This window comes from Phyllostomus discolor, chromosome 1 (genome assembly GCF_004126475.2).
Source record: "Phyllostomus discolor isolate MPI-MPIP mPhyDis1 chromosome 1, mPhyDis1.pri.v3, whole genome shotgun sequence".
Classification (NCBI taxonomy): Eukaryota; Metazoa; Chordata; class Mammalia; order Chiroptera; family Phyllostomidae; genus Phyllostomus; species Phyllostomus discolor.
This window is the reverse complement of record NC_040903.2, coordinates 91,533,981-91,554,708: the sequence shown is the minus strand read 5'-3', so window position 1 is coordinate 91,554,708 and position 20,728 is coordinate 91,533,981. Positions and strand designations below refer to the sequence as shown.

The 20,728-nt window shown below is 34.6% G+C and overlaps 1 protein-coding gene across 1 annotated transcript in view; it reads right to left on the bottom strand.

Annotated features, from left to right (window-relative positions):
- Positions 1–20,728, bottom strand: part of STPG2 (sperm tail PG-rich repeat containing 2) — a 175,675-nt gene that overhangs the window by 47,297 nt on the left and 107,650 nt on the right. The window contains 4 exon segments of the mRNA XM_028506247.2: positions 6,756–6,859; positions 13,882–13,976; positions 15,595–15,749; positions 19,935–20,094. Of these exon segments, the coding sequence (XP_028362048.1) occupies positions 6,756–6,859; positions 13,882–13,976; positions 15,595–15,749; positions 19,935–20,094 (514 nt within the window).

The following is a 20,728-nucleotide window of genomic DNA, read 5'->3' as shown; positions in this document are numbered from 1 at the left end:
GCACCAGGGTTCCCTTTTCTCCACATCCTCTCCACCACTTGTTTGTTCATTTGTTTATGTTGGCCATTCTGCAAGTGTGAAGTGGTATCTCATTGTGGTTTTCATTTGCATCTCTCTGATAGCTAGTGATGCCAAGCATCTTTTCATATGTCTCTGGGCTCTCTGTATATCCTCCTTGGAGAAGTGTCTGTTCAAGTCTTTTGCCCGTTTTTTAATTGGGTTTTTCGCTTTCCTAGAGTAGAGTCGTGTGAGTTATTTATATATTTTGGAGATCAAACTTTTGTCCGAGGTATCATGTTTTCCCAAGTAGTTGGTTGTCTTTTCATTTTAATGCTATTTACTTTAGCCATGCAGAAGCTTTTTCATTTGATGAGGTCCCATTTGTTTATTCTTTCTTTTATGTCCCTTGCTTTAGGGGACATATCAGTGAAGATGTTGTTAGGTGGAATGTCTGAGATTTCCCTGCCAATGTTTTCATCTAGGATGTTTATGGTGTTATAACCTACATTAAGTCTTTTATCCACCTTGAATTTATTTCTGTGTATGGTGTAAGTTGGTGATAGTTTCATTTTTTTGCATGTAGCTGTCCAGATCTCCTAACACCATTTGTTGAAGAGGGTATTTTAACTCCATTTTATGCTTCTTTCCCCTTTGTCAAATATTAATTGACCATAGAGAATTGGGTTTATTTTTGGGCTTTCTGTTCTGTTCCATTGGTTTATATGCCTGTTTTTATGTCAATACCAGGCTGTTTTGATTACAGTGGCCTTGTAATGCAGTTTGATATCAGGTTTTGTGATCCCTCCTACTTTGTTCTTCTTTCTCAAAATTGCTGCAGCTATTCAGGGTCATTTATGGTTCCATATAAATTTCTGAAGTGTTTGTTCTATATCTGTGAAATATGTCATGGGTACTCTAATAGAGATTGCATTGAATCTACAAATTACTTTGGGTAGTATGGACATTTTGAGAATGTTAATTCTTCTAATCCATGATTACGGTACATGTTTCCATTTGTCTGTGTCTTCCTTAATTTCTTTCTTCAGTGCTGCATAGTTTTCTGAGTACAGGTCTTTTACCTCCTTGTTTAGGTTTATTCCTAGGTACTCTATTTTTTTTGTTGCCATATCAAATGGAATTTTTTTCCTGATTTCTGTTTCTGATATTTCATTGTTGGTGTACAAAAATGCCTTTGATTTCTGGATATTGACTTTGTATTCCACTGTTTTGCCAAATTCATTTATTAGGTTGAGTAGTTTTTTGGTGGAGTCTATAGGATTTTCTATGCACACTATCATGTCATTTGCAAACAATGACAGTCTTGTTTCCTCCTTTCCAATTTGGATGCCTTTTATTTCTTTTTCTTGTCTGATTGCTGTGGCGAGGACTTCCAGTACTATGTTGAATAGGAGTTGTGAAAGTGGGCATCCTTCTCTTGTTCCTGATCTTAGTGTGAAAGCTCTAAGTTTTTTTCCATTGAGTATGACATTGGCTGTAAGTCTCTCATATATTGCCTTTATTATGTTGAGGAATGCTCCCTCTATTCCCACTTTGCTGAGTGTTGTTATCATAAATGGTTGCTGTACCTTATCAAATGCTTTTTCCACATCTATTTATATGATTATGTAATTTTTGTCTCTCATTTTATTTATGTGGTGCATTATGTGTATTGATTTGCAAATATTGTACCATCCTTGCATCCCTGGGATGCATCCCACTTGGTCACAGTGTATGATCTTTTTAATGTATTGTTGAAGGTGGTTTGCCAATATTTTTTTGAGGATTTTATCATCTATGTTCATGAGCAATGTTGGCCTGAAGTTTTCTTTCTTTGTTCTGTCTTTATCTGGTTTTGGGATTAGGATGATGTTGGCTTCATAAAAAGAGTTTGGGATTTTTCCATGTTCTTGGATTTCTTGAAATAATCTGTGGAGGATGGGGGTTAGCTCTCCCTTAAAAGCTTTGTAAAATTCTTCTGAGAAACCATGTGGCCCAGGGCTTTTGTGTGTTGGAGGCTTTTTAATTACTGCTTGAATTCCATCAGGTGTTATTGGTCTGTTCAGGCTTTCTGCTTCTTCTTCATTCAGTTTTGGAAGATTATATTTTTCTAGAAATTTGTCCATTTCATCTAGGTTTTCAAATTTTTTGGCATGTACTTTATTGTAGTAATTTCTTACAATCTTCTGTACTTCTGTGGTATCAGTTGTAATCTCTCCTCTTTCACTCCTGATTGTGTTTATTTGGGTCCTCTCTTTTTCTCTTGATGAGCATGCTTAAAGGTTTGTTGATTTTGTTTATCTTTTCAAAGAACCAGTTCCTGGATTCATTGATCCTTAGTTCTTTTAGTCTCTATGTCATTTAATTCTGTTCTGATCTTGGTTATTCTCTTCCTTCTACTTACTCTGGGTTGTCTTTGTTGTTGTTCCTCAAATTCTTGTAGGCATAGGGTTAGATCGTTTATTTGAAATGTTTCTGTTTTTTTAGGTAGACCTAAAAAACTTCCCTCTCAGGACTGTGTCCTGTAAGTTTTGGGCTGTCATGAGTTCATTTTCATTTGTTTCCAGGAACTTTTTTATTTCCTCCTTGATCTCCTTCTTGACCCATTCATTGTTTAATAGTCTACTATTCAATCTCCATGAGTTTGAGTGTTTCTGAGTATTTTCCTTGAGGTTGGTTTCTAGTTTCAGTCCCTTGTGATCAGAGAAAATGCTCATTATGATTTCAATTTTCTTGAGTTTGTTGAGTTTTGTTTTTTGACCTTTCATGTAGTCTCTCTTTGAAACTGTTCCATGTGCACTTGAAAAGAATGTGTATTTTGCTTCTTTGGGATGAAAGACTCTATATACATCAGTTAAGTCCATTTGATCTAAGACATTGTTCTATGCCACAATTTCTTTGTTGATATTTTGTTTGGAAGATCTGTCCATTTTTGACAGTGGGGTGTTAAAATCCCCTACTGTAATTGTGTTCCTGTTGATATCTTTCTTAAAGTTCTCCAAGATTTTCTTTATGTATTTGGGAATACATGCTCCTATGTTGGGTGCATATATATTTACTATGTTTATGTCTTCTTGATGGATTCTTCCATTGAATGTTATGAAGTGACCTTCTGGGTCTCTTTTTATGGCTCTTTTTTTGAAATCTATTTTGCCTGAATTGAGTATTGCTACCCCAACTTTTTTGTGTGTGTCCATTTGCTTGGAATATTTGTTTCCAACCTTTCACTTTCAATCTGTGTAGGTCTTTTGTTCTGACATTGATCTCCTGTAGGCAGCAAATGTGTGGGTCATGATTTCTTATCCATTCCACTACTCTGTGTCTTTTGATTGGGGCATTTAATCCATTTATGTTTAAGGTTATTATTGATAGGTACTTATTCATTGCCATTTTTTGTACCTGTGTTCCTCTCTCTCACTGTTTTTCTTCCTGGTCTTAAAGCAAACCCTTTAGCATATCTTGCAGAACTGGTTTGGAGGAGATGTATTCTTTCAGGCTTCTTTTGTCTGGGAAGTTCCTTATTTGGCCTTCCATTTTAATTGAGAACCTTGCTGGATAAAGTAGTCTTGGTTGCAGGCCTCTAGGTCTCATTACTTGGAACATTTCTTGCCATTCCTTTCTGGCTTGAGTGTTTCCATTGAGAAGTTAGCTGCCAGCCTTATTGGGGCTCCCTTGTATGTTACTTTCTTTTTCTCTCTTGCTGCCTTTAAGATTCTCTCTTTGTCTTGGAATTTTGCTATTTTAATTATGATGTGTCTTGAAGTGGGCCTCTTTGGGTTCCTCTTGATTGGGACTCTCTGTGGTTCCTGGATTTGTGTGATTTTTTTCTCTCATCAAATTAGTGACTTTTTCAAACAGGTTTTCTATTCCTTGCTCTTCTTCTTCTCTTTCTGGTATCCCTATTATTACATTTCATGTTGTCCTGCATTTCCCTTAACCCCTCTTCATTCTTTCTGAGTCTCTTTTGCTTTTCTTGATCATTCTGGGTGCTTTTTTCTACCTAGTCCCCTAGCTCACTGATCCAATCCTCTGCTTCATCGAGCCTGCTTTTGATTCCTTCTACTGTGTTCTTCAATTCAGGAATTGTATCCTTCATTTCGTCTTAGCCCTTGTTGAGTGTTTCTGTTCCTTTTTCATGTTGATATAGTTTGCAGTGAGTTCATTGTAGTTTCCCTGTAGTTTTGGTAATTCTCTGTGAGCTCATTGAGCTTCCTTATAACCACTGCTTTGAACTCCATATCTGATAGTTGAGTTGTCTCTATTTCATTTAGCATTCTTTCTGAGACTTCCTCCTTTCCTTTTATTTGGGGATTGTTTCTTTGTCTCCCCATTGTTTGTGAGACTCTTCTTCTTAGCCTCTGCTTCTTAAATGGATCAGTTCTGGCTCCCTGGGTCTATGATGTGAACTTCTATGGTAGAAGACCTGTGAGATTCAGTGGTTCCGTCTCCTTGATCTCCTGAGCTCACTGGTGTTGGGCTCTGTGTATGTCTTTGTGATTTTATTGTTGTTGTTTCTTTCTTTGGTCTGTCCTTCCCTCCAGCTGGTTAACTGAGGGTCACTCTGTCCACCATTTCTTGTATTCTGTTGTGTAAGTGTGGGCAGATTGTGTTGAAGCTGGTTCTTCTATGTATACAAGATTTTGAGGATTCTTTCTTGCTCTTGTTCAGTTGTTTGTTCTGAGTAATTTCTCCACTATTTAGATATATTTCCAGATAGGTCCTGGATTGAGGTTGGTGTGGCTTCCACTCCCTCCTTCATCTTCTTCTGTTGTTATCTGTTGGTGGTTCCTTTGTTGGTGGGTTTCCTCTTCCAGCAGGTATCCTGGTGTTTACAGCTTCAACCTACTCTTTTTGTGATCAGTTGGAGGGGGAAGGCAAAATGGTTTAAAATAGTAAGAAAGTATTCTATATTTATAGTACCAGCCCATAGAAAAGAGTTAGGAGATCCTTTGGATATGTATAATGTTAACTGTCATATTTCACCCAACTAGCCTCTTTTTAGAAAGGGTGGAAAGAAGATAAGACTCTTGATGAGGGGTAGGGATTGTGAGTTGGATCTAGAAAGCAGTGAGGTTGTAGGAGTTCAGATTCTGAGGTAAGGTGAAAGTAAAGGATAGTAAATAGGTGTAGTGTGTGAGAGAATAGAGTTAACCACTATAGTAATAGAGTTCAGGAAACTGTGAAGTGGGCTAAGATCTAGGAGGGATGCATCTGTTTTTTTCAATATCCTTTACAATTTTTGATCTCTTATCTTCACTATGCTGAGGTACTGTTGACTGTTCACTCTGTTCCTCAGTAGGTTGGCTAGGTGTTTCACCTGTGCTAAGGGAGAAGTGGACCCCACTCCCACCTATCTCACCACCATCCCAAAGCTATATTAATTTAACTAGCATTTTATATGTATTTTCTTTAAATTAGTTTCTCCTAATCTTGCACCAGTTATTTCACCATTGAAAACAGTTGAAATCAATTTTTGGCACTGTGCACTGGGTAGAATTTTATTTTAACAAGTAGTGCTACTTCTTTGGTTCATTGTTGTGGACCCCAGTTCATGGGGTCCATGGTGCTGTAGCTGAGACAAAAGAAATTTACATGGGCTATCAAATCCTGTAGAGGAAAAGGGCTGGTGGCTTCTCTCTGAAGAGGAGAGAAAAAAACCCTCAGCCCTTGCCTCAGTAGGCTTTTATTGTTTTTCTGGGCACATTACATGAAGGTCCTCATTTACTATGCACAGGCTCGCTTTAGGTGGTTACCTTTTACAGAAAACAAAGGAGAGAATGCTGCTAATCACATATATCACAGAAGAGGGATATTTGCAAATGAAAAGGGAAAAGTGGTTGAAACCAACCATTACACTCATCCTTGGAAGGTTTATCATGGATTTTTGGAAGTTACTTTGCAGTAAATGTTTGCTGCCTCAATTAAGGGTGAGGAAGTTTCAGCAAAAGCAAGTCTCATAGTAGTCTAGGTACAGTGCAAGCCTGATTCACCACAGGAAAACCTATCTATGGGCATGAGTCCTGTGTATCTCCGAGTGGGAACTGGGCCCATGCCATGCAGAACCATCTCCTATAGTTCATTGGCTACATTTTAAAACCTAGTTGATACTGTACAATGATAGTACAATTTCTGTAAAAATTCATTTTAACATTACCTATACACAGAAGTCTAACTTTTTAACTGTAATTTTCACTTTCATCTTTTAGGAAATTTAATCTGAATAAAAGTTGAATACTGATTTTTAAATTTCATTGGTTTTACTTATTTCAACTTATTCAGTATTATGTAAAAAAATGAATATTTAGTTTTAAAAAATCATATTAAGACAGCTAAAAATGCAGATTAATGAGGATAAAAATATCACTGAAGAATCTAAGGTTTCAAGATAGATTCAAATTGAAAAGAGAAAATAATTACACTTATGAGTAAACTGAGTTGAACCTAAAGTAAATCTCCCACTTCACATATAACACAAGTTCAGTTTTCCTAATTGTTCTAGGAATGAATGTTCTCTAACTCTACAGAAGATGTTCTATGTAGTATTTGTTCTATGTAGTATGTAGATGTTCTATGTAGTACTCCCCCAGAACAGTGTTAGACACCAGCTTAACTTCAAGAATTCTGAACTATGAAAATTTGGATGTACCATACTAGCCAAAGATGTTACAACAGGCTCCCAGATACCTCTCTACAATGTTCTCCTCAATGATTGCTAGATTACAAATAAGTTTGGTTATAGAGAAGTTTTCTTATCATACTGGATAATGTAGTAGTTCTTTCTGTCCTTGACAAGAGAGCAACACATTGATGAGTCAAGTTAGGTAATTCATCAGAAATTCCACCAGCATGTGAATTTGAAAAACTATGTTCAAAGAAGGTAAAAAGGAGTATATCATTTATACTTATCAATTCAGGTGGCACTATAAGAAACATTTGCAATGAAACTCATCAATATTGCCCTGTCTTTAGATAAGGGCATACATTCATTAAAAAAGAAAAAATTAAATGGGATATAAAAGTAAAAGACTTTAAATTAATGAGATATTAAAGTAGAAAAAGAGCGTATTATGTGAACCTCTAAGAAAGTAAGCTGAATATTTATATAATACATTGTTTAAACATACTAAGAGCAAATTATTATTGTATTCTAATGTCAAATGCAGACATCAATTCTTGTCCTGTTTCATAGCCAACAGGTTGTAACCTCAATACTATATAAGATATCTGGATACTAATATAGTATTATTTGTTAATTATTAATACATAAAATAAAATGTTATAATAATAACTATTTAAGTTGATTAGGTAAAAATCCCTAATTAATAAATTTTCTAAGCAAAATGATCTCTCTTCTCTTAAATACTACAATTCTTTATATGGATTGAATATGTAAATTAATAGTTTAGAGGAAGCTGGTAATCAAAATTTCATTAGTAATTATACAACATAATTTTTGTAATATGATACTGTTTCCAATTTATCATACAATTTAGCTCTTTGTATTCATTTAATAATTTAAACTATAACCGGCAGCAACAATCTTTGTGTATACAAAAGGGATGAGAATTTATTTTCCCTTTTTACACACATCACTGTTTTTTTTCAGAATTTGATATTCATATTTAATACTTCAGAATTGAAGCCTAGTAGAATAGATATCTTTTTCTTTGTTCATTTTTATTAGTATTAATCTACCAAAAAATTCCATCCTTCACATACTATATCTTTGAAACTATGTGCCTCTCTTCCCTAAATGCTAAAATCAGAACTGCTCCACTTTTTCCCTCATAATATTATATTATTATTTGTACCTCATCATTCAAAAGAAAATAGATATACCCTATCACTTTCAAAACAAGAAAAATAATAGTCACATCTTAGAAATATGAAAACCTTCAAATATAGAACATCTAAGCCAGCATTATTATTGTACATGGTTTTATATTATTGAAACTGAAAGAATTTACTTTTGTAATGATTTTATTATTATTATCATGTATGTGGTACTAGAAATTATGACATAAAGAAGGTCAAAAGCATTTTGCAATTTTTACTGTTTAGGAGTAGAAAATAACAAGTGCAGGTAATGAATTATTCATTGGATGACTTTGACTTTGGAAGAAATGGATATTGAGCAAAAAAAAACATTTTTACCAAAATAATTAAAAATAATAAAACCTAGATAAAATGTAACAAAATCCTATTTTACCCCATTACAGAATCAAGTAAAAATGGGGAAAACTGTAACTGAACAATTAAAAATACTGAAAAAAAAAGGCCTCATGGAGTTGTGCATGCTACCAACCCCATGAGCTGTCACCATAGACAAAAAACAGGAAGGTTCTGAAGAGGACAGCTATCAATCTGCAGGTGTTTTGCCCCTGGGGGCATTTGCTGATAATAGACACCAGAGAAAGAGTTTGGGTTTAGGACTGGCAGAGGGCTGCTGTTAAGGAACTGAGAAACAAATTTACTGTGGTTTTGTGCACCAGAATGACAAAACTGAAGATATGAGAAGCCAGAAACAGAACACTGATCTATTTCTCTATAAGATGTTTTCAAGGGGATAAGAGGAAAAATAATGCTAAAACTCTAAAAAATAGTGGTATTAGAGTTTGGAACTCAACAGAGAGAAGGATCTTGAACACATTATTTGAAATCCCCAAAAGACTACACTTAAGAAAATAAACAAACCAAAGGTAAACTAAACCCTAGTAAAATTACAATCACCACAATCCATCACAACTGGATTAAGCTGATCTTATCTGACTTCTATCTGCATTGCAAAGAAAAGTATGAAATCCTTTAGAAGAATATCCTAAAATCATTTAGAGTCTTTATTTTATAAATAATATTTGGCATTCCACTAAAAACTATGGGACATGCCAACAGACAGACGCGTGTGGTCAAAACTCAAGAGAAAAAAATAACAGAAAATAACAGACTGATAGGTAATCCAGACATTGGAGTTAGCAGACAAGACTTTAAAATAATGTAACTAATGTGTTCAAGAAAACAGAAGAAAAAAATGAGAAAAAAAAAACATTGGAAACATGAAGAATTCCTCCTAAGAAGCTAAATCTTATTTTTTCTTATTTTATTTTTTATTGAATTTATCAGGGTGACATTGGTTAATATAATTACATATGTTTCAGGTGTTCAATTTTATAATAATACATCATCTGTGTATTATTTCCTTCCATCACCATTATTTCCCCTTTGTGCTCTTCTACCTCCTCCCACGACCACCCCTTCCCCTCCGGTAATCACCATGGAGCTGGGTGTTTTTTTGTGTTGTTGTCGTAGTTGTCAAACTAAATCCCTTCACCTTTTTCACCCAGCTCCTCAACCCTCTCCCCCAAGATTCAGTCTGTTCTCTGTGTCTATGAGTCTGATTCTATTTTGTTAGTTTAATTTGTTCATTAAATTCCACATATGAGTCAAATGATATGGTACTTGTCTTTCTCTGACTGTCTTATTTCACTTTGCTTAATAATCTCCAAATCAATACATGCTGTCACAAATGGTAAGATATTCTTTTTATAGCTGAGTAGTATTTCATTGTGTAAATGTATCACAGTTTTTTTATCCACTCATCTACTGATGGGCAGTTGGGCTACTGCAAAAACTTGGCTATAGTAATTAATGCTGCAATGAACATAGAGATGCATATATTCTCTCAAATTAGTGTTTTGGGTTTCTTCAAATATATTCCCAGTAGTGGAATCACTGAGTCATAAGGTAGTTCCACTTCTAATTTTTTGAGAAAACTCCGTACTGTTTTCCATAGTGGCTGCACCAGTCTGCATCCCCACCAACAGTGCACTAGTGTTCCCCTTTCTCCACGCCCTCACCAACACTTGCTGTTTGTTGATTCATTGATGATAACCATTCTGACAGGTGTGAAGTGACATCTCATTGTGGTGTTAATTTGCATTTCTCTGATGATCAGTGATGTTGAACACCTTTTTATTTATCTATTGACCATCTGTATGTCCCCTCTGGAGAAGTGTCTATTCAGATCCTTTGCTCATTTTTAAATTGGGTTGTTTGTTTGCTTATTTGTTTGTTTCAGTGTTGAGTTGTAAAAGTTCTTTATAAATTTTGGATATTTACCTCTTATCAAATGTATCATTGGTAAATATGTTCCCCCATTCAGTAGATTGTCTTTTCAATTTGTTCATGGTTTCCTTTGCTGTGCAAAAACATTTTAGTTTGATGTTACCCAATTTGTTTATTTTATCTTTTTGTGTGTGTTGCATGAGGTAGGCACCCAGAGAATCACCAGGTAGGAACAAGTAGTGTTCATCAGATTGATACAGGTTCAACCTCGGTGCCAGTCCTGGGTCTGAGGCCACTCAGCAAATGTTCCAAGGTTCACCAAGTCTAGCTGCCATGAGCGGGATACCCACAGACCTTTGGGGTAGGGTGGGGTCTCTGGAAGTCATCAGGGTGAGGCCAGCAGAGTTCATCAGGCCCAAACACAGCAAGTTTCGGCCAGATCAGGGGAAGTCAGTCAAGTGAGGGGAAAATTGCCTCTGTCCAAGGGCCACACAAGTCTGTCCAAGTTTCTGCCAGGAACCCCATTTCAGCAGGACAGGGTTGCTGGGATTCAGGAAGGTGAGGCTAGTGGTTCTCCCTTGAGGGGAAGTATTGGTCAATTTTAAGGGAAGGTGGGGAGAGTGGTCCCCACCTCAAAGACACACAACTCATTCACTGATACCTCATGTCTTCCTGGACCTCTGCACCCCTGTTCAGGCATCTGACTCCTCAGCAGGGTCTGAGCACCACCAGGTGGGGTGATAGGAAGTCCAGGAGGTGGGGCTATTGCTTTCCCCCAGGCTGATGCCCTAAGGAGGGGAGTGCTCTATCCAAGAAAAATGGTGCCTGTAGTGCAGGAGAGTGAGTCAGTGCAGGGTTCCCAGAAGCTGTCCCCTCAGCAATCTCTGCAGAACCGCAAGCCCCAGTTTCTCCTCAGACAAATCTAGTCCACTCTGCCCTCCTTCTGCAGAGCCTAGGGTGAGTGGCTGTAAGATTTTTGTGTGTTGCCCATTTAAGAGGGTGCCTGTGTCTCTAACAGACCAATGTTTCTCCCTGGCAGACAGAATCCCAGCTGATTTTCACAGCCAGATATTATGTGGGTGTCTCTTCCAAGCTTTGATGCTCTGGAATGGGGAGCCCAGCTTGAGCTGAAACCCCTAGCTTCTCAGGGGGGAAACTTTGCAGCTGAGATATCCTACTGGAAAGAGGGCCAGTCCTTTTTGTGTCTCTGCCTTTCCTACCAGTCTCAATGTGGCTTCTTGTATAAATCCTTGGTTATAAGACTTCTTGTTTCAGCTAGTCTTCAGTTAGTTATTCATGTTGATTGTCCTATATTTTCATTGTAAGTCCAGTTTGTTCCTGGGAGGAGGTGAGTGTAGCTTCCACATATTCTGCACCATCTTGGGCCTCAAAATTTCTCTTTTAAATAGTTTGTTGTTAGTGTATAAAAACACTATTGATTTTTGAATGTTGATTTTGTACCCTGAAACTTTACTGATCAGCAACAATTCAAAATTTTCCAAAAATTCATGAAAGGCTCACTTTTCATGAAAGTAAAATTCATGTGAGATTTTACAAATCTCACTTTGTAAAATTTTAATAATTTTTAAATAAAATAAACTTCTATCATTTTTTATTGTCCTACTAGGTCTATGAACCTGAAGCATATCTCAAAGATTAACAGTAATGATTTTACAGCTGTTTTTTCATTACAATGAGATGTTCTTTAGCTATATCATGAGTTTTTAACTAACATAAAGCACTAGGTTACTCACTTCAGTATCATATATACTAAAACTGGAACAACACAAAGATTAGTATCCTTAAAAAGGATAACATGTAAATTTGTAAAACATTTCACTTTTTTAAAAAGTTTCTTTAGCCCTGGCTGGTGTAGCTTAGTGGATTGAGCGTGGGCTGTAAACCAAAGTGTCGCAGGTTTGATTCCTAGTCAGGGTACATGCCTGGGTTGCAGGCCATGACCCCCAGCAACCGCACATTGATGTTTCTCTCTCTCTCTCTTTCTCCCTCCCTTCCCTCTCTAAAAATAAGTAAAATCTAAAAAAAAAATTTTAAGCTTCTTTAAAAATACTAGGGCATTTTCACATTACCACAATAAGTATTCTTTGATTCAATTTCCTATAAACTATGTGTGTTTCATCCTTTCTGGGCTGAAAGTCATTTTCACTGATAGGAAGAGCAAATCCTATTCAACAATTCAGTGGCTCTACTGCACCTATATCATCTCCCCAACCCTGCAATATTCTCATATCTCCTAAGCAATTTTTTTTTGCCAAACCAAAATTATACAGAGTCATTTTAATAGTCTTTAGTATTTTTTACAATAAATTGTTCTTCTCTTTAAACCTAATGGATAATGGTTCCATGTCTCTCTATTGTATTTATGTATTATATTATTATTTCCTGAGTGCCTACTGCAGGATAGACATCATATTTCTAAGTTCTGTACATGTCTTTTTATTATCTGACAACTATGTTAGATCTTCCCCAGTGCTTAACTCCTATTATATACTATCTATAGAATATCTCTTCTATCTATATTTTCTACTCTAATTTTTTGCTACTTTTAATTCACCATATGTGCCTTCTTTTAAGTTTTCTCAAATTCTTTAGGAATAAAAAAAGAATAAATTTTAAATATATAAATGTTCATTAAAGTGTCCTGTTAAAAAGAGCTCTAAAAAGTTTAATGTGTAGCAAAATTGCATAGTCAGAATTTTTGTTCATGAGAGTGTCTTCCTATCAATTCTTCAAGCTAGTTTTATTCTTAGAGTCTCAGATCTTAGAAACAATTCTTGTTTTCTGCTGATCATTTTGAAACAGAAATTTTCAAAATTCCTTCTACAGGTCTAACAGTGCCCAAAATCTTTACTCTGAAAATTCTAAACTGTATAACATGAATACTATTTGTAAAACGATTCTTCCCTTGTATTTCATAAATAAGTTCTCTGCCTTATTAAAATGAAGTTGAGAATAGGAGGTCCTCTCATACCTTCCTCTAACTTTTGTGAAGGTAAATTATCAGCAAATCAAAAACATGTAAGATGTTTTGCTTTCAAGGAAATGAGAAACCCAACAAAAGACTTTATATTTATATACATAACTATCATCTTTGATACTCTGAATTATTTTATATAGACCCAGGTTCTATCTGGTAACATTTTTCTCTGCCTGGAGGTTTTCCTTAAACATTTGTTATACTGCAAGTCTTTGGAGAGTGAATTTTTTCAGCTTTGGTATATTTGAAAGGTTTTCATTTTGTTTTCATTTTTGAAAGGTACTTCAACCTGCTCTGTAATTATGGGTTGAATAATTGTTTTATTTCAGTTCTTTAAAGATGTTGCACTGCTGTCTTCTGACTTTCCTCATTTCCAACAAGAAACATACTGTCATTATTAACTTTGTCCCTCTTGTAATGTTATATATATCCTTTTTCTCTGCCTGCTTTTAATACTTCTTTTTTTTACCTTTTAAGTCAATTTGATTATAATGTAGCTTGGAATAATTTCCTTGATGTCTTTTGTTCTGTGTATTTGTTTAGTTTCATGGATATGTGAGGTTTTAGTACTCATCAAGTTTCAAATTTTTCAGCCAGTTTTTCTTAACATATTTTGCATGCCCCAAGATCTTTATTTCCTTCAAGGACTCCAATTATCATGTATTAGGCCAATTCAAATTGTCTCAAGATTCACTGATACTTTATTCATTTCTTTTTGTTTTTTTCTAACTGTATTTCATTTTAGATAGTTTCTATTACTATCTTCAGGTTCATTAATCTTTTCTGCTGAACTGTCTAATCTTTTCATTAATCACACACTGTACTCTTTTTCAAGTGTTATAATTTCCATCTCTAGAACTTCAATTCCTGTCTTTATTTGTGCTATTTCTCTACTTAATATGCTCAATTTTTCTTCTACCTTCTTGAACATATGGAATTTAGTTATAATAACTGTTTAATGCCCTTGTTCACTAATTTTAGCATTTGTGTGATTTTTAGTCTCTTTTTAAATTTTTCAATTAAAATTAACATTTAATATTCTGTTAGTTTCAGACATACAGCATGGTTGTTAGATATTTATGTAACTTGTGAAATAATCCCCACAATAACTCCAGTACCCACCAGATAACATACAAAGTTATTGAAATACTATTGGCATATTCTTTATGCTGTACTTTACATACCAATGTCCATTTTGTAACTGCCAATTTGTACTTCTTAATCCCTCCACTTTTTATACCCATGTCACCCAAACCCCTCCCATCTGGCAACCATCAGTTTTGTTTCTCTATATCTATGAGTTTAGTTCTGCTTTGTTTGTTTGTTTGTTTCAGTTTTTAGATTCCACATATCATTGAAATCACATGGCATTTGTCTTTCTCTGTCTGACTTACTTCATTTCACATAATATCCTCTAGGTCCATCCATATTGTTGTAAATGGCAAAATTTCATTCCTTTTTATGGCTGACTAATATTCCATTTTATACATGTACCACATCTTCTCTATCTAGTTGTCTATTGCTTCCTTATTTTGGCTCTTGTAAATAATGCTGCCATGAACATAGGAAGGCATGTATCTTTTCAAATTAATGTTTTTTATTTCTTCAGATAAATACCCAGAAGTGGGATTGCTGGATTATATTGTAGTTCTATTTTTTATTTTTTGAGGAACCTCCATACTGTTTTCCACAATGGCTGCATTGCATTGCAATCTGGGTCTCTTTCTACTGGTTTCTTTTCTCCTCATTCTTGATTGTATTTTTCTTCTTCTTTGCATGGCCATTAATTTTTTAAAAACTGTATATGACATCCTGTGAATTTTACCTTGTCGGGTGCTAGTATTTTTTAATTCCTATGAATATTCTTAAGCTTTGTTCTGGGGTAAAAATGTTCAGTAAGGCAAACTCTATATATAAAAGACAAAATGATTGAAGAAAAATACTGCCATTCACAGATGGAATAAGGCAAATTTTTAAAAAACTAGTAATACATTAGTAAAATCAATCATTTAATTTAGCAAGAAGTATGGATAAAGCAAATCTTTAATAAAGATTTGGTAAAGCAAATGTTTAATAAAGACTATTATATTTATTTATACCAAAAACAGAGAGCTAAACACTGCAAATATTTCAAAGGTACCATTTCCAATACAAGTAAAAACATCATATACTGAAAAATAAATCTAATAAGATGTGAGGTTTCTACACAAAAATTATAAAGCTGCAAAGCATTTAAAGAGACCTAAATATACACTCAGAGAACAGTAGAGCAATCTTAAGATGAAGACCAGCATTCAAAGAAGTAAATATCAGATACTCAAAGACATAAAGGATAAGATCTGTTTTTTTAAAAAAAATTGCAAATACAGCTATGTACTAAATTTTAATTCTTATACCATAATTTATCATATAAATAACTTCAATAATAATCATATATTATGTTTATAATAATGATGCATGTATATCACATGCAAAATTTTTTAATCCTAAGTTATTGGTATTAGATATATGGAAAATGATTTTGCTCTCCACGTTACCTGACAACGAACACGACTAATAAAACTTTCTTTCCGATCCAAGAAGGAAGCCCGAGGAACAGAAGACTTGAATGCACTTTTTCTCTGTCTCTTTGAGCGCTTATTGCTAACGTTGTCGGTGATAGTATTGTTGAGGATATTATAAAACCCAGAGCCTAAAATTATGAATATAATATATAAGAATAAATATGCTTTTAAATTTTTAACAAGAATAACTTTAAATTATTTTTTTAGAAAGAACTCCCATATATTACTAGCAGAATGCAAAATGATATACCACTTTGAAAAATAATTTCTCGGCTTTTTATGAAGTTAAATATATGCTTACCATATGACCCAGAAATCCTACTCCTGGGTAGTTTTCCAAGAGAAAAATAACTACCCAAATGTCCACCATCTGGTGAATAGATAAACAAAATGTGCTCCACCCAAACAATGGAAAACTACTCCGTGATAAAAAGGAAAAATAACTACACCAACATAAATGAACCTCATACTAAGTGAAAGAAGACAGATGTAAAATCATGAATAGTAGATGATTCCATTTACATGAAATTATCAGACTAGTACAGCCACTTTGGAAAACAGTATGAAAATTTCCTCAAAAAACTAAAAATGGAACTGCCTTTTGACCCAGCAGTTCCACTGCTGGTAATATACTCTAAGAATCCTGAAACACCAACTCAAAAGAACTTATGCACCCCAATGTTCATAGCAGCACAATTTACAATAGTCATATGCTGGAAACAGCTTAAGTGACCACCAGTAAATGAGTGGGTCAGAAAACTACGGTACATTTACACAATGGAATACTATGCAGCAGAAAGAAAGAAGGAGCTCCTGCCCTTCACGACAGCATGTATGGACCTGGAAAGCATTATGCTAAGTGAAATAAGCCAGGCAGTGAAATAAAAATACCATACGATCTCACCTATAAAAGGGAACTAATGAACAAAACAAATAAATGAGCAAAATAGAACTAGAGGCAAGGAAGGAAACAAGAAACAGTCCAACAAGGACCTGATGGAAGAGGGGAGGGGGATAAAGGAAGAAAGAAGAGAAAGGGGCTAATTTAGGAACAGTTATAAATGACCCTATGACATGGACAACAGGGTGGGATTGACTATGGGAGCATGGGGTAGGTGACTAGTGGGACAGTAGAGAGCAGCAGGGTACATTGGGACAACTGTAACAGAACCACTATTAAAAAATGCAAAACCATAACACTAAAACAGTTGCCTGGAACCAGGGATGGGAATTAGAGATTAACTGTAAAGGGCCATAAGAGAACTTTTTAAAAATTATGGCAATGTTTCAAAACTTGATTGCAGTGGCAGTTACCTGGCTATATACATTTACCAAAATGCATCAAACTGTACTTAAAATGAATTATTTTTATTGGGTAAATTATACCTCAATCAAAGAAAGAATGAAGGAAATTCCTGATGCCAAAAAGTATTGAAAAGTTGATAGAGCACCAAAAATCAATTTGAAAAAAATTATCTATTATCTACTCTCCCTATCACGGCAGTTATTTTAATTTTGTGCCTTTTAGCTTTTAGTGCATATTTTTTTTATTACCAGGAAATTTTTCTATAGTGGCAATCTGAGAGAATAACATTTCTTTCTTTTAATTCAAATAATACAAGCATCTTTTATGCCACTGAAAAAAAAATTTAATTTGAAATAAATACAGCCTACCCAATGCCTGGCTGGGTTAAGGGCACTGACCCCCACACAGTCAAAAATCTGTGTGTGTATAACGTAAGCCAGTCTTTCACATATAAGAATTCCCAACCACAGATCAAAAAATGCTTATTTGTATATGTTTTATAATTCAGTATTTTTTTAAAAATCAGTTCCAGTGAGCAGCAAGTATATCATAATGCAGTATGATGTACTTGAAAGAACACTTGACTTGGTCATACTCATGTTATTTGAATTCTACAAAATGAGCTCTGCATCTGAATAGATTACGAAACATCACTTAAGGTCTTGTTTTTCTGGGTTTCAAGTTCTTGTTTGAAGATAATATGAATTGACTAGAAAAGTGCTATTTAAAATGTGGTTTGTGGACTGTTGCCTGTCCAACAATCTAAAGTAAAGAAAAAAGAAAAGGAGCTTACAACTAAATGTTACACTGAATATTTTACTAAGTATTTTGTAACCAGTCTTTTTCTGTGGAGATTGCTGATTTACATTCTGGTACATCTCCTTCCTCACTGTAGGTGGGAAACAGTCAACAAATGGATACTTTGGAATACTTTAGTTTCCTTCAGGATTAAATGTGATCAAATCATTCTTATAATCAAATCCTCTATACTCCTGATATATATAGGGTTTTTTTTTTCAAGGAAGTTGCCCATAAATTATTCTGTTTTTCAAATATTACAATTCTAAAGTCTACTCGCCAAAAGTCTCTACCCAAAGTTCTATTGTGCCAACTCTCAGAAAATCTAATGCTAACATGTTTATTCCTGCCATTTTCCAAAATTCCTCCACTAGTGATGTTTAGGAAAAAGTAATGAAAACTATTTGGGCCACCACTTGAGATGTTTAAAAGACAAATACTTCAGATCTCTCTCTCTCCTGCATAAGAGGATAACATAACACATTATAAGTGAGCTTAACTACTTAAATATAGGAGACGTCAAGGTATGTACATCAGGTACTATTTTATTAAGCTTCTGATTCAAAAAGTGATCTTGATCATATATTTTGCTCATAGTAGAGGTTTTCCATATTAATTTTCCAGTCATTAAGCATAGAATACCCAGAAATCCCAGAGCTAGACAGTTTAGAGGCGCCTTCTAACTTTCTCTGATTGCAATTCATTACTGAGTTCTAATATCTACATAAAGAAAAAAGGAGCACAAAATTCCATGAAGGCCATTCTCACTGATTCTTAAAATAAGAAGCAGAATGAGATTTTAGAGGTAATCATAATTCAAGTTTATCCTTTACAAATAAACTAACCCTTGAGGAATTTATAATACTTTAATTCATCATACACTGAACTATCAAGTTGAAAACAAGACCCAGTTTGAAGGCAGTTGGGTCACTCAATAAATTCATATTTAGAAAAAATTTGGATTTCAGATTCATGGTAAAGCCAAGCACCTATGTGCAACCTCATCTGAATGACACTGTTAGACTGATACATAGAGGCTCAGGCCTCCAATACCAACTATTTCAACAGACACAAGTTTATGCTTCAAAGCATGTAATTTCACCTAAGAAGTGCTAGACTATCACTCACTGTGGAAAGCCACCAGGCTAGCCAAGATTGATGGAGAGAAGAATAAGACTCAACCTCTCTACGGCATGAGCAGTACGCACTTGTGTACGAGAAGTACAGTATTACTATAACAAATCGCCATAGCAAAACTTGTTGCAATGGTTTGGGATAAGGCAATGGGGCCAGAACCTGAAATAACTTCAAGACTTAGGAGACAGTTGGTGATGGCTTAAAAGGCAGTAATGAAATGTTACTGAAGGTTGGAGAAAAGATAATTTGTATCATATAATGGCAGAAATTGTAACAAAATTAATGCTTGAGATAATGAAGAAAATGCCTAACAAATTAGTAGGTTCTAGGTAAGGAAATTTCTGAAATGAATATCAAAAGTGCCAACTAGCTGCTTTCAGCTGAGTACGCAAAGGTATAGATAGAAAGACATGAGCTAAAACACTTCAGTTTTTAAGCAGAGTTTATATGAAATAAAAAGGAATCAAGAGTTTCTGGGTTTGAAAGTAAAACTGGTTTTCATTCTCAGTCTCTCCATACAACAAAAAGCTCTCAGAGCAAAAAATGGCCTGAAGGCAAAGTTCAAAATCAGAGTTTGGCTAGATGACCCTAAACTCTCAGAAATATGAAGTTTCATAAAATCTCTCACTTAAAGAAAAAGGTCTTCCCCAGATTTTTTTTACTTCCTTTACTCCCTGATATATTACCCAGAAAGTGCCAGATTCAGAGAAGGCACACAATTAATATTTGTTGAATAAGTAAGTGAAATTTTAAAAAGTGCTGGCTTTTTCATAATAAAGTGCATATATGTATCTACCAAGAGAAAACCAGGAAATTCCCTGAATAAAAGGAAATAACAGAAAATTACAAATTAAGATATGTGACATGTCAAGTTAAAATCTTACCAAAATTATGGTATTTTTATCTATCTGTGTTTAGTTTATAGTTAATATTTTTAAAAAAGCATTGTAGACATAAAATGACAACACCAACCATAGAACAAAAAAGACTGTACTCTCTGATGCATCCATCTTGCTAAGAACATTAAGTTACATAAAACTAAAAGGCAATAATGTGTGGATTCATTGACAACCTGGTATTTTCTCTGCCTTGGAGCCTTGTGTGAATCGAGCAGCACTTTGACCAAACGGAGTATTTTTAAATGTTGATGTTTTCTTCAAGGATTTGAAAGCAGTTCGAGGTTCATTATATGTGCCAGGACCTGGGGTGGTTGACTTCACAGGTGCGAATCTCTATCAAAGAATGGGAAAATATGTCAGTGAGGAACTATTGTGCATGTTGATACTTCATGAGTTAAAAGCTGCCTTCTCGGTAATATAATAACTAGGGCTCAATTTATTTCTTAATGGAGTGAAAAAAATGTAGGTGAATTAAGATCTGGTACCTATCAAAACATAAAATATATACCTTTTAGCAAAATCCTTTATATATTAATATAGCAATGCATTAGATACCCTACTATGCCAGATAGACTTTTTGAAAGAAATCATCTCTATATGAGATTCTAAATGATAGGGTGTGGCCCAGAATCATTAACATACATTGCCATTTGCTTTTTTTTTTGGTTGACCACTCTCTCTGTTTGTATCTCTTTCTCTCTGTCCATTCTTCCCTTTCTGTCTCTATATATGCACACACATACACACATATATAGAACCATTAAATGAAAAGTTATATATGTCATGGTCCTTTATCCCTAAATAGTTTGGTATGTGTTTACTAAAAGTAGGGATATTTTCTACATATCTGAAACACAGTTATCAACTTCAGTGAATTTATGAATGATATAATAATGTTATCTAATCTCCCATTCATATTCCAAATATATCAGTTGATCTAATAATGCCTCTACAGCATTTTTCCCTT